Source organism: Adiantum capillus-veneris, chromosome 6, assembly GCF_014529385.1.
Source record: "Adiantum capillus-veneris isolate H3 chromosome 6, ASM1452938v2, whole genome shotgun sequence".
Classification (NCBI taxonomy): Eukaryota; Viridiplantae; Streptophyta; class Polypodiopsida; order Polypodiales; family Pteridaceae; genus Adiantum; species Adiantum capillus-veneris.
In genome coordinates this window covers 80,980,813-80,993,957 of record NC_140936.1, presented here as the reverse complement: position 1 = coordinate 80,993,957, position 13,145 = coordinate 80,980,813, and the positions used below count along the sequence as shown (strand labels likewise).

At 48.4% G+C, this 13,145-nt stretch overlaps 1 protein-coding gene across 3 annotated transcripts in view; it reads left to right on the top strand.

Annotated features, from left to right (window-relative positions):
* LOC147455773 (protein NARROW LEAF 1-like) overlaps positions 1–13,145 on the top strand; it is a 147,104-nt gene that overhangs the window by 87,132 nt on the left and 46,827 nt on the right. For all 3 annotated transcript variants that reach the window (XM_086514440.1, XM_086514442.1, XM_086514441.1), the window contains one exon: positions 73–313. In XM_086514440.1, coding sequence (XP_086370566.1) covers positions 73–313 — 241 coding nt within the window. The remainder of the gene's footprint in view (positions 1–72; positions 314–13,145) is intronic.

The window sequence follows — 13,145 nt, the reverse complement described above, 5'->3', positions numbered from 1 at the left end:
AGCAATTAGGAGGTCACGAGTGCTGTAGCCGCGCAATCGCTGTCTTATACAAACACTCTATGAATTGATTAGGTTGCAAGCCATGAGACATATGGGACTCTTGGGGCCATAGTGCAAAGTAGAACAGGAGCTCAGCAAGTGGGTTTCTTGACCAATCGACAAGTTGCTGTGGACTTGGATTACCCTAATCAAAAAATGTTCCATCCATTACCTCCAAATGTGGGACCAGGTGTTTTTCTAGGTGCTGTGGAGAGGGCAACCTCTTTTATTACAGATGACCGATGGTACAACATTTTTGCAAGCCTGAATCCAGGTTTGACTATATTCTTGCACAAAATTTTTCTAACATTCTTGTTTGCTAATTTTTTGTAAGCTTGAATCCATGTTTGACTAGACTCTTTCACATAGTTTCTTCTACCATTCTTGTTTTATAATTTTTGCACGTTCAGCGTCTGTTTGGACAAGCAGAATTTAGGCTGCACGTCATTTTCAGTCTGCAAATTTTCTTGATGATGCTCTGTATAAATGTCATTCAATGACTTTAAATTAGTGATGTAATGCAGTTTTTTCTTGAGTCTTTGTTGTGGAATTTGAAATTTAGAATCAAATCATGCAAGTTTGTAAATCTTTAACCACTCATTCATTAAGTAAGAGCTTCACTGCTCCATACTAGCATCACCATTAAATACCATTTTCAACTCTTGTACCTTAGAAGCGTATAACACAGCATTCATATCCTCAACATGTGCTAGAGTCTCAACTTTATCAACATATACATTACTAAATCCTCATTGCAAGCTAGCCATGTCATGATCTCCAACAACTTTGGAACTATGGCATTGTGACCAACGCGCAATTGGCAGGACATGCATACTTTTTTTCTTTTCCCAAGAAAGAGATCCTTCTATTAGTTAATGAAACTACCCATAGGACTACAACCACCTCTACTAGAGAGGACTACAACAATCATAAGGGGAGACCCTCCCAATGAAAAAACAGCATATGTACAATGAGGCTAAATGAGGAGATGGGAGGAGGGAAGAGCCTCGCAGGTGGACGGTAGTGCCATCTAAGCACACCCTGTACCATGGCGAAGAAAGGTCCAGGGCACCAGAGTCGAAGGAAAGCCTCTCTACACTCTTGCATGCGGTCGGAGCTGCCCTAGAGTCTCTCGAACTGTCCCCTGAGAGTATGGATCAGCTCTAGTCTCTGCTGGTGGTACAGGGCGAGCCTCAAAGATGCTGAAGCAACGGGCCCGCCAGATGAACCAGAGTGTCAGGCCGCAGACGAGCTGCCAATACTCCTCTCTCTCACTGCACCACTCCTGTGGAGTGAGCTCTGTAGCAGGCTGGAGTGTAGGTCGACCCCCATGTAACACTATCATCCTGCTGGTTGAGGATAGCTCAAATTGTAGTGCCGGGCCCATGAGAGTGGACCAAGCAGCTGCCCCCCAAGTGTATTGTCGTGCTGTGGAAAGAGCTGGCATCAGCCGAAGGACACGAAGCCAAACCTGCTGTGCCATAGGACAGTCCCAAAGACAATGACTCTGACTTTCCACAGGATGGTCAGAAGCTGCACATGCCGCCGAGAGACCACAGTGTCAAGCTAGCTTCCCACTGCTGTAGCTCTATGTGCAACCAGCCACTGGAACAAAGTGACTCGCCGCGGCTGTCTGGCGTTCCACAACCTCGCCCAAAAGGTTGACAAGAACTCAACTGTGAGACCCTCCTCCTGCCAATGAGGTGCTGCAGCAGGACGAGCCTCTCTCCGGGCTGCCAGTATGTGATGTCCCAGTGGAACAATGTACTGAAAGAAAGGGACACCTAGATGGTTGGCTGAGGAGAAAGGGTCCCTCCAAAACCACTCTCCAGGGTCCCACTGCACTCGTGCCAGTGGACAGCTCTCCCAAGCCCACAGCCTCTAGTGGCTTGTCTTAAGAGGTGCTGGGTCAGGATCTATGACACAAGTCCTCCCACAGATGCCTACAACTCTGATCCTCTAAAAACAACTCTCTGCAACCTGTGGGGCCTCGACTGAGACTCTATGTAACCGACCCTCACCCTGTAGCTCGAAAAACATGGAGGCTACCCTCTCTGAGCAAGCCCGAACTACGATGAGGACCTCAAGTTGCGTGAAGGCCCTGATCCATCTGGGCGCTATTGACTCGAAGGTGTAAGCCACTCAGCAGGTACTGCCTCTGTGATGTCCTGGCACATGCTCTGCACCCCTCTCATGCCCTTAGCTGGATGCTTTGAAGCTCCTCTGTAGCCCGTCATCCAAAATGTGTGCTGGACCCTCTCCCATGTGACGGCAAGAGACATGAGGCCTACTACCAACCAAGTGGCCTCTCTGAGTGCTGACCATGGGGTTCCAAACAAGGGGCTGTCTCAGGCGCTCCCTTGTGCAAGTAGGCTAGTGCTGCTCTAGGCCTCTCCGCAACTGCTTCTAGGAATGAAGAAGGCTCACAGCAAAACAGTCCTCTAGTCTCCTGCTCAGGCCAACTCTACCCATCTCTGTGAAAATTCATCTAGTGGAAGGTCTCCAAGGGCCTCCAGCTTGAGGCACTCTAGCTCTAAGCCGTTGAAGCAAAAAATCCTTCCAGGGCTCCTCTCCTGGAAGCAATCCTCTGACAACAAACTTCCCAAGAAGGGCTCTGCTCTGCTGTGCAGGGTCTTTGATCCCCAAACCCCCTAAGAACAAGGTAGAGTGATGACCTGCCAAGCCACTTTGGCCCGGGCTATCTGAGTATCGCGCCCTGACCAAAGGAAATTCCTGATTAGCCTCTCTACTTGGCTGATGCAGGAGCTCGAAAAGATCCAACAAGAGGTAATGTACCACATAGTAGCCAACAACACCTGGTTGGCCACTACGACTCTGCCTGCCAAAGAAAGTCATGCCGAGCTCCAATGTAACAGCTTCCTCCTGATGGACAGGAGGAGGGGGCAATTTGCTGCTCTGGAGACAAGTCCAAGCCAATGTGACAACCCAAGTAACGAATAGCAGTCCGGGGGGGGGGGATCCATCTGAAACCCTCGCCTGGCATCCAATCAGGCATCGGAGCACTGCCAATTGAGAAAGGCATTGTCTCCTCTAGTTGATCACTGGGCATGATGCACAGCAAAAGGTCTCAAGAGCCTGCTCACACCTGTGTAGGTTGGCCTCCTGGTCCTCCAAGTACAAAGCTGAGTCGTCTGCAAACTCAGCATCCAGTAGCTCCTCGCCCCGAAAAGGAAGCGCTAAGCCACGTAAACCAACCTGCTGTGAAACCAAAAATCTGCTCATTGCCTCAACATAGAACAGAAAGAGGAAGGGGGCAAAAGGGCAGCCCTGTCTGACCGAACGTATGAGTATGAACCGACCGCCTCTGCCTCCTGCCAAAAACACTTGACTGTGTGCACGTGTGTAAAGAGCTGACACACCTCTAATCTAGGCATCTGAGAAGCCCATCCTACGAAGAGTGCCCTCCAAAAAAGTCCCAGCCAACTCTTTTGTAGGCCTTCTCAAAATCGAGAAGAAGTATCACCAAATCCTCACCACAGAGGCGCGCGAGGGCAGATGCCTCCCAAAAAGTAAAGATGTTGTCAAGGATACTGCGCTCCTTGACAAAACCTGTCTGAGTCCATGTATAATGATCTCTAGAAGTGGCTGAATCCTCAAACTCAGAGCCTTGGCAAGAATTTTGTAGGGTGAGTTAAGGATGGTGATGGGTCACCACTGCCGAATCTCATCCAAGGAACCACCCTCCTTGGGAATGAGGTAAATCAAACCCTCACTCATGCTATCAGGCATCTCTCCTGTTTGTAAGATGTACTGAAAAGCGCTGCAAAGGTCTGAGCCAAGCAAGTCCTTGTACTCTAAGAAAAAACTGGGAGTCAAACGATCCTCACTTGGACAACTGCCACGGGGAAGTGCTCTGAGGGTCATGTGGAGCTTCTCTAGCTGGAGAGGCAGCTCAAGCCTCTGACTCATCTCCTCAGTCACAAGACAAGGCATCTGTGCCCAAACCAGCTCTCTACCTACATCTTGACACTCCGACTAAGGCTCTGTTGACAATAGGTCACGGTAAAAGTCGGTAGCGATTGCACGCATGTCCTTTGGCTTTGAAGCAACTAACCGGTCAGGCCTCCTCAACTGGCTGACACTAGCGTGCGCATGTTGGGGTCCCACAGTCTCAAAAAACGCCCCCTTAACTTTGTCACCCACCTGGGTCCATCGAGATGCCTGTCCATGGAAAGCAAACTCATGACGCCTCTCGTCTATGTTGGCAAGCTCCTGGCGAGCCTGCTGCAATTGCTCCTCCAACCAAGGATTGTCTAGGTGCTGCTCCTGCATCCTGTGCAAGGGAAACAACGCCTCGTTGAAGACGCTGCTCCTCCTCTCTCGCTGCAACCAAGTGGGCCGTAGACTCCTGAAGAAAGAAACGGCTAAGCTGAGCAAGTCCCAGAGGCCACTCTGTCAACAGGAGAGTCCTGCGTGTCCAAGCCCTCTGTCCAAAGGGCCACCATTTGCTCTCTGAGCTCAGCGTCCAACAAGATCCTCTCAGGGATGTGTAGCATTGTGCTGCCCCTCCTCTGTCTATCTGTCACTGCGAGGATCATTGGTGCATGGTCCGAAAAGGATGTCCCAGCCAAGATGGAAACTGACCCACCCCAGTCACAAATGCGGTCACTAGCATAGAAGCGATCTATCCTAGATAGATTCACTTCTCCAACTCTGCGATCAGAACGGGAGAAAACCAAGCTGTAAGGGGTCGTACAAAACCTGAGTGTTGCCAAACATCATAAACCCTCATAGTCATACAAAACCGCTCCCAAGCTGCCGGCTCAGCCTTGCGTACCGTGGCATGGCCATCTCCAATCCGATCAGAGGGGTCCTCCAACATGTTGAAGTCCCCCAACACACCATTGCTCTGCATGCGGTAAAGACTCCACAACTTGAGACCAGAACTCTGCCCATGCACTTGCCACATTGGGTGCATAAATGTTCAGGAAACCCATAAGGCAACCCGAACCTGCATAGTAATCCACTAAGCTCTGCCTGGTACAATAATACCTCTGCCCACAATGGCCTGTTGCAAAGAATCCGCAATAGTCATACATACCCCTCCGTGGATGCCTCCACAACGTGAGACCAGAACTCTGCCCGTGCACTTGCCACATTGGGCGCATAAATGTTCAGGAAACCCATAAGGCAACCCTGAACCTACATAGTAATCCACTAAGCTCTGCTTGGTACAATAATACCTCTGCCCACAATGGCCTGCTGCAAAGAAACCGCAATAGTCATACATACCCCTCCCTGGATGCCTCTAGGTCCAAATGCAGCTGACCAAAACGTCTCATAGCGACCACGCAAAATCTGACCACACCGTCTAATGCGGCTCTCACAAAGATGATGCTCCTGTAGCATAAGAATGTCAATCTCACCACCCACAAGGCATCTCGGAAGCTCCTGACGCAGCCGACCCCCATGACGTTGAAACTGGGGCCCTCCTAATCCCTGCACATTCCATGAGATGATCCTCATGGAGTCAGTGAGAAAAAACAGATGCTGCAACAACAACCAACCTCGCTACCTTTGAGGCCGGTTTGGATGATCTATCACCCCTAATTCCCCTGTGTGGTGTGAGAACTCAGTAGCTTGAATCTGGAGCTAGTCAAGAACTGTCTGCAGGGTCCACTCTGTGGGAGAAACCCACCGCTATGACCAAAGCCTCAATGCCTCTAGTTGCAAGAAAGAGGACATGGACTCGAAAGCAAGCCTCCTCCAGGTCAGGAGAAGAGTCCCCCAAGAACCGTGTGAAGCTGCAGTTGAAGAAGTCCCAGCGTCTGCGAATGTCAAAGATAGTCAAACCTCTAGGGACTGCTGCAAGAGGAGAAGTCTGCACCAAAAAAGGCGGCCTTGGATGGGGCTGTCCCTCTCAAGCCACACGGCTCGTAGCGAAAGCACTACCAAGAGATTGCCTCGTGGCAGACGTGTGTCCAGTCCGCTGCATCTGAGGAGGAGTGGAGGAGGGTTGGGAGGTGAGGCTGTGAGCCCCACCGGGAGAGAGGCGGGGGTGGAGGTGGGGGAGGGGGCGGGGGCGGGGGCGGGGGAGACGGAGCGGCAGCGTCTTAGGGAGGAGGAGATGGAGGTGGAGGAACTGAAGTGGACGGGGCCTCCTCAGGCGAGTCCTGCTGAAGGGGGTCAAAACGGTACCTAGTCGGAACCTAGTGCTGCTGAGCTGCAGAAGGTCGGCCACTAGAGGGAGCATTGGGGCAAGCCCGCCCCTGTTGGCGGCGGTCAGGCACCTTCTGCCAACCGTCAGTTGTCTGATCAGTGGTCTCAGTCGAAGTACCAACCTGTGCGTCCTATGTATCTGGCAGCTGGGCATGCTCAGCCTTGGAGACTGCGCATGCGTTGTGGGTCGAGGTCTCCTACGAGGACGTGCCTTTGCCAAATGGCCCATCTGTCTGCAAATGAAACACTGATTCGGGAGACCCGAATACTCCACACTCTGTCTGATCCATCCCCACTCACCTGAGGCAACAGTACCACCTTGGGGAGAGAGAGTGTCTCTCAAACAAGAACCCGCATAGTAGGTAAACCTGCGGCCTTGGCCACAATTGAAGCTGCATTGCACGGAGACTCCAGAACTGTTCCAAACATGGAACCAATCCTGGGGAGAAGAGAGAGGTACTCTCGCCTTCGGCCTGGGAAACAGACCGAGATGGGCATGTCTGCCTCCTCCTCAAGCATATCTCTAGAAGGGTCAAAACCATGATGCCATTTTTTGAAGTAGGCTCGAGCTGCTGGGATGTCGAGCGGGCTCATTGAAATCACCTTGGCCATCATCTCTGGAGACTTGAACTCTATCTGGTAGTACCCTCTCCCGAGGATCTGGACATCGGTGATCTTGCCCACATCGGAGAGAAGGCCGGCCTGAAGTAGATCCCGAACCTCATCCCGATTGGGCCGAGTGCCTATGATCTTGCAGATAACCGAAGTGGCTTACAAACTTTCCACTCGGCCATCAGGCTCGCTTGCTCTTCTGGCGCGAGAGCAAGTCAAAGGGTCGGCTCCGCGGAGTCGGGCGAGTGGACTTCTGTAGAGTCCTTTTGAGGTGGAGCTGAAGCCACCATTATGTGTCTGCTACTGAAATGAGAAGGGCGAAGGTGGCGCGAAACTCCTAGAAGGCTAAGAAAACAAGAGGGGGGGGTGCAGGTGCGTGCGTAGGGAGGGGGGCCGAGGGCAGCAGCGAGCCGTCAGAGATCCGAATAATCAAAATTCAGGCAAAATGAATTAAGAGAGGTTTTTTCAGGACATGCATACTTCTTCCAAGTTCATCGCAAGCATGCATCAGATCGTCATAGTGGTTCCCAGCTCTGAAGGATATGCTTAAATCCCTTAAATATCTTGAGTAGGCTTGGTCCACATTTCTATTAGAAACTTGTGACACCAATCGCCTACTATCTATGAATGCAAGTTCCTTTTTCATCTTCAATTTCCACTCCTTTTCTTTTGCTATCTTCACAAGTTCGCACCTCTTCCACTCAGCTTTCAACTTCAAATCATTTTCCAATCCTGCTTGGAAAGGGTATCTCTCAAGCATATGTGGATGAGATTCAGTTCCCAAAGCTACACAACACCTATCCCCAAAGCTGAGAAAAATTTTATACATCTATGCATCCACATATTCAGTTCGCAAAGCTACTGCCGAGAGAGAGAGAGAGAGAGAGAGAGAGAGAGAGAGAGAGAGAGAGAGAGAGAGAGAGAGAGAGAGAGAGAGAGAGAGAGAGAGAGAGAGAGAGAGAGAGATGAAATGAAATGAAATGTTATATTAACGTCTTCAAAAGGCCAGAATGACCTATGAGACCAAACTGATACAAAAGTGGTGAATCTGTTACAATGTCTGGGTACCTTAGTACTAAAGTACTAAGTGTGAAAACTGTGAAAGTGTGAAAATAAATGTGAAAAACTAAATACAAAGTATTAAATAAACTTCTTAGGAGCATTCTGGGTGTCTGGCTAGAATGCTTCTAATCCTTTGTTGTAGTCTCCTCCGGTGAAGTGTGCTTCTGCATCTTGGTCGTGGTCGTCTCGATTTCCTAAGCTCAATCGCTCGCTCAATTAGGGTGCCTTTGGTATGAATGTGGGTACCCCTTTGTGCTGGCTGCTGGCCTCTTGCTTCTCCTTCCACTCCTGCTTCTCTCGATCCGAAGAAATCTGTGATCTGCCTCTGAGGCTGTAGTGCTCTTTGTCTTCTCATTAGATTATCCTGTGCCGATGTAGTTCCAGTAGGTACAAGCCTAAGCATCTTTGATCTTGGTATTGCATGATTCTATCTAGAGGTCCAAAGCCTTCTTTAAAGAGGCAAGGAAAACGCCCACGTATCTCATAGTGTACTGTGCAGTGGCATATATAGTGTAATTCTGTCTCCGGCTCCATTCCGCATAACTTGCAAATTCTGCTCTCACGTGGGATTCCCCTAAATCTGCCAAATTCAATTTCCAACTGGTGTGAGGATGTACGAATCTGACCAATAGCACATCTCAAACCATGAGACAGGTGGGTATCCATGTAACTCGGGCGAATCACAAATCCATCTTCAGATAGTTGTAGGAAGTTTTCTTTGTAGTCGGCCATCTTCGTGCCCAATTCTTGTGTAGGGTCTACCCATGTCCTCTTAGTATCCAACTGTATAAGATCCTGTCGGATGATTTTATTAATCTCCGTTCGTGTAATTGCCTGTGATGGAGCCTCAAGAGAGTATTGGAAGGGGGTAATCTTTCCATACTGAACCCGTGTCTCTGAAACCACGAGGACAGTTGCGCATACCAGCATGATGTATCCCCTTTCATTGCTAATTGTCGAGAGGATTCGAGGGCTAGTCTAGTATATCGGCAATTATTTGTATCCCACAAACCATGTACAAAGGACACTGATCTAGCAAGAGCTTCAATTTCTATCGGAGGGGCCGCTAGTTCCGCTTGGGTAATCGCGTGTGGTACAGAGGCCTTGGCTCTAATCATTCGGGAAATCATAGATACCAAAGGTCTCTCCATTGACTTCCAATTATCCTGATCCACAGATGGTCCCCAAATCTGGACCCCATAAAGCATAGCCAAAGCCACCACAGTATCAAAGAGCCAAAGTTTTGTTCGTGGTTCCTGAAACTGCACCTGTGAACACATCCTCTCCAACCCTCCCAAGGCCGCAGAGGCTCTGGATAATTTAGCATCCGCTGCTTTCTTAGGAGTAAACTTCGGTCCTGCAAATACCACACCTAGGTATGTGTATGCATCTGTGTACTCTACTGTATCCTGGCCATATGCAAATGTAGGTGCCGATCTCCTAACCCACTGCGGTGTGGTGTTAAACACCATAACTTTGGTTTTACCCAAGTTTACCGACAGTCCACTGTCCTCCGCGAATTTATGTAATGCATCTAGCTGCCTCTGCATTCCATCTGGTTATTCTGCTATCAATATAATATCATCTGCATACAACAAAGGGATCCACGACCCTGCAAGTTGAGCACCTCTGTCACCCTCTCTATCAATGTAATCTGATACCTCATCTATGTACATACCAAATAAAGTAGGGGACAGTGGGCATCCCTGCTTTACTCCAACGGTGGAATGAACAATGTTGGAATCCCCTTCTGGAGTACGTACATAACCAGTTACTGACCCGTATAAGGCCATGATCCCCCAAATAATCTCTTTGGGGACCCCTAACTCTTGCATCCTGCGCATCAATCTGGCCCTTGGTACTGTATCAAAAGCTTTCCGAAAATCCACAAAGCAACAATACATCCTTCTCCCGTTTGCTCTTTCTTCCTCAATAATGGCTCTGAGTGTAAGAATATGATCTAAAGTGGAACAACCCCTTCTGAATCCAGCTTGTTCTGTTGCCCTTATGCCCCGATTCTCTGCCCATCTACTCAATTTTTGTTCAAGAATGGATGCGTACAGTTGGGTCAAAGTGTGACCTACCATAATGGTACGGTAGTTCCCGGGTATCATAGGATCCCCTGACTTGAAAATAGGTACGATAGTAGATAATTTCCAAGATTCAGATAATCCTTCACACATGACCCGATTAAACAGACGAGCAAGGACTTTTGAAAGTAGATCCCTGGCATGGATCAGATGTTTTGCTACTAAACCATGGTGATCATATGCTCTTCTTGTCTTTATCTGATCAATGGCTTTTTCCACCATTTCTGTAGTAAAGAAAGTACTAGTAGCAGGGCATGGCTCTAGCGGATCTGGTAATGGAGGTTGTCCAGATACCATATATAACGATGTTACATATTGACCCCAAATCTCAGGAGAAGTAATCGTCGGAGGCAGTGAGTGCTCGTGAAGTTAGCGCCAGGCCTCATGTGAGTCCTGACTCAAGAAGAGCGGATATAAATCCTTCTCCAGTTTGGCTAAAAATGCCCTTTTCTTGCGACGTACTATACGCTGAAGAGCAATCTGAGACCGCTTATATGTGATGATCCCAAGTGTAAGCTCTTTCTGGACCTGGGTTCTCGTCTCTCTGCATTCCTCGTCATACCAACTGTTTTGAGACATGTTCTCAGATCCTCTCTTCTGATCAGGTTGAGTATGTGGGTATGCCTCTTGTGCTGCTCCATGTAGTATCTCTGTTAACTGAGAAGTAATCTCCTCTACAGTATATACTGGCTCGACTGCCCACATCCTATTATAGATCTTTTCCACATAGACTGAATCAGTCTCTGGTGTGAAAGTATATCTTGTGTGTGTCTTCTTCCTTTGTACTTGAGAGGCATTGTATTGGAAGGAGATTGATAAGGTCAAGAGAGCATGATCCACTGCAATCCCAACCGGTCTGGGTCCCACCTCAAAGTCCTCGATACTAGAAATAAAGCTTGGTGAAGTCATGACATAATCCACTGTACTGGCCCCATGCCTGTGCGGGAAGCATGTGAATCCCCCAGATAACGGGAAATTCTCTAGACCATTAAGTATGGCCAAACCATGTATAGTTGCCATCTCCATGAGATGTCTCCCATATTCAGTGTGTTCTTTATCCTGTGAGTTTCTAGTAAGCCCCCTCTGTGATAAATCCACTTCTCTGAGCATTTCCTGAGAAGTATCATAGAATACTGCTTGAGAGTTGGCCGTTCTGGCATTAAAGTCTCCTAAGAGAACGATGTCTCCATCTCTAGAGAACTCCCATATGTCATTATTCAATATGGAGAAAGGGGACTGTCCTTTAGGTGAGGAGTAGACTGAGGTAATTGGAGGGAAGTAGCATATAGCGATATATAGAAATCTACCTGTCTCGGCTCTCATTCTCACCCACATATACCTTGCTTGCTCATCTTTCCTGATAATCTGTAGTAGTGGTTTCAGCTCCTCTTTAAATAAGACTGCTACTCCTCCTGAACCCCGGCTACCCTATAGAGATCTCTTGTCTGGTCGACCAGCTGTTTCCCATAAATAACCCTTCACATGTGGCATACGCTGTCCCGGTATCTGGTGTGTTTGAGTAGAAAACTATGTCTCTGTCCCTAAAGCTGTCTTCAAAGGCACCTACATCTAGCCTATATGATCCATTACAATTCCACGCCGCTATCCGGAGCGTCGCCCCATAGGTCTCGCACCGTCATGCTGAGCGCTTTTCCAGAACCACTACTTTCCCTCCTCTATAAAAGGCGATTTTCCCCTTTTCTCTTGCTGCCCTAATCTTTGGCATCAACTCTTGCATGTGTGCCACTTGTGCCAATGTAAGGTCATCTCCTAGGAAAATACCGGTTTTCTTAAGAGTTGGCCTCTTCTTTAGAAATTCTTTCCTTATTTCTATATTCGGGAAGCGGAGAATAAGTGCCCTATTCTTTACGTTTCCCTTCTCATCGATTCCTTTCTTGCCCACTCTCCATGCACTTGTGTGAGTAGGCTCTGTGATGACCATGCGTTGTAGCAGTTCCTTCACATCTTCATCTACATTCTCTTTGTCTTTGACTCCTGTGACCCGCACATGCACACACACAGAGAGAGAGAGAGAGAGAGAGAGAGAGAGAGAGAGAGAGAGAGAGAGAGAGAGAGAGAGAGATGAAATGAAATGAAATGTTATATTAACGTCTTCAAAAGGCCAAAATGACCTATGAGACCAATCTGTTACAAATTGGTGAATCTAATACTATGTCTGGGTACAAAAGAACTAGAACAAAGATACTACTACTAGAATTGATCCTCATCTGCACTCTGGATGTCAAGAGAGTATGGCTCGAATCCTTTGATGTAGTCTTCGTCGATGCTGAGTAGCCCCTCTTCTCAATTGTGGCCGTGTGGATCTCCATAGCTCCAGTGCTCGGTCGCTGAGAGTGCCAGTAGTGGTCGAATGAGGTTGGGCCGAGCTCTAGAGTGATGGCTGCTCCTTTGGCTGTCCCATATCTAGTGAAAAGAAAGCTATAATTTCTCTCTATCTCTCCCCAGTAAAATGTCTCTATATCTGTGTAACTCAAGTAGATATAGCCCAAGACATCTCTGATCCTCATAGCTCATGACCCTAGAGAAAGGACCGAAACCCTCTCTGAATAAGTAGTGGAAACGGCCCCGTATCTCATAGTACACTGTGCAATGACATATGTAATGTAGCTCTGTCTCTGGCTCTAACTGGCATAAGCGGCATATCCTACTGTCTGTTAGTATCCCTCTGAATTTGAGAGAGAGAGAGAGAGAGAGAGGGATGGATGGATGTTACCATATACATGTGGTAGTTATGTGTGTGAACACACTAGGACCGCCGGGGCATTTTTTCCTCTTTAGAAGGTTTTTTCCCCCGTGCATTGTATATACGCCCATTCATTCTAGGGCTATCTATCTTTTCATTGCATACTAAGGAATACACTCTCCGTTGTGTTCCTTGAGCTTCCTTCATCTTCTCCAAGATGTGTACGTTTCCCTGCAACCCTAATTCCAACAATTGGTATCAGAGCAGGTCACGTTCTCCCGGGCTTAGTCGCCAGCGTCGCCAGAACCCCCCGTCTCGTTTTCTCAGATTTCAACGAGCTTTGGCGAGCGTCAGCAGGTCGACAAAAAATTTGGGAGTGTTCGTAGAGCTTGGTCTGCTGAAAATTTCGTTTCGGGCTCATTTCGACCTCCGTTTCACTATAGCCAGGTCTGCACAGG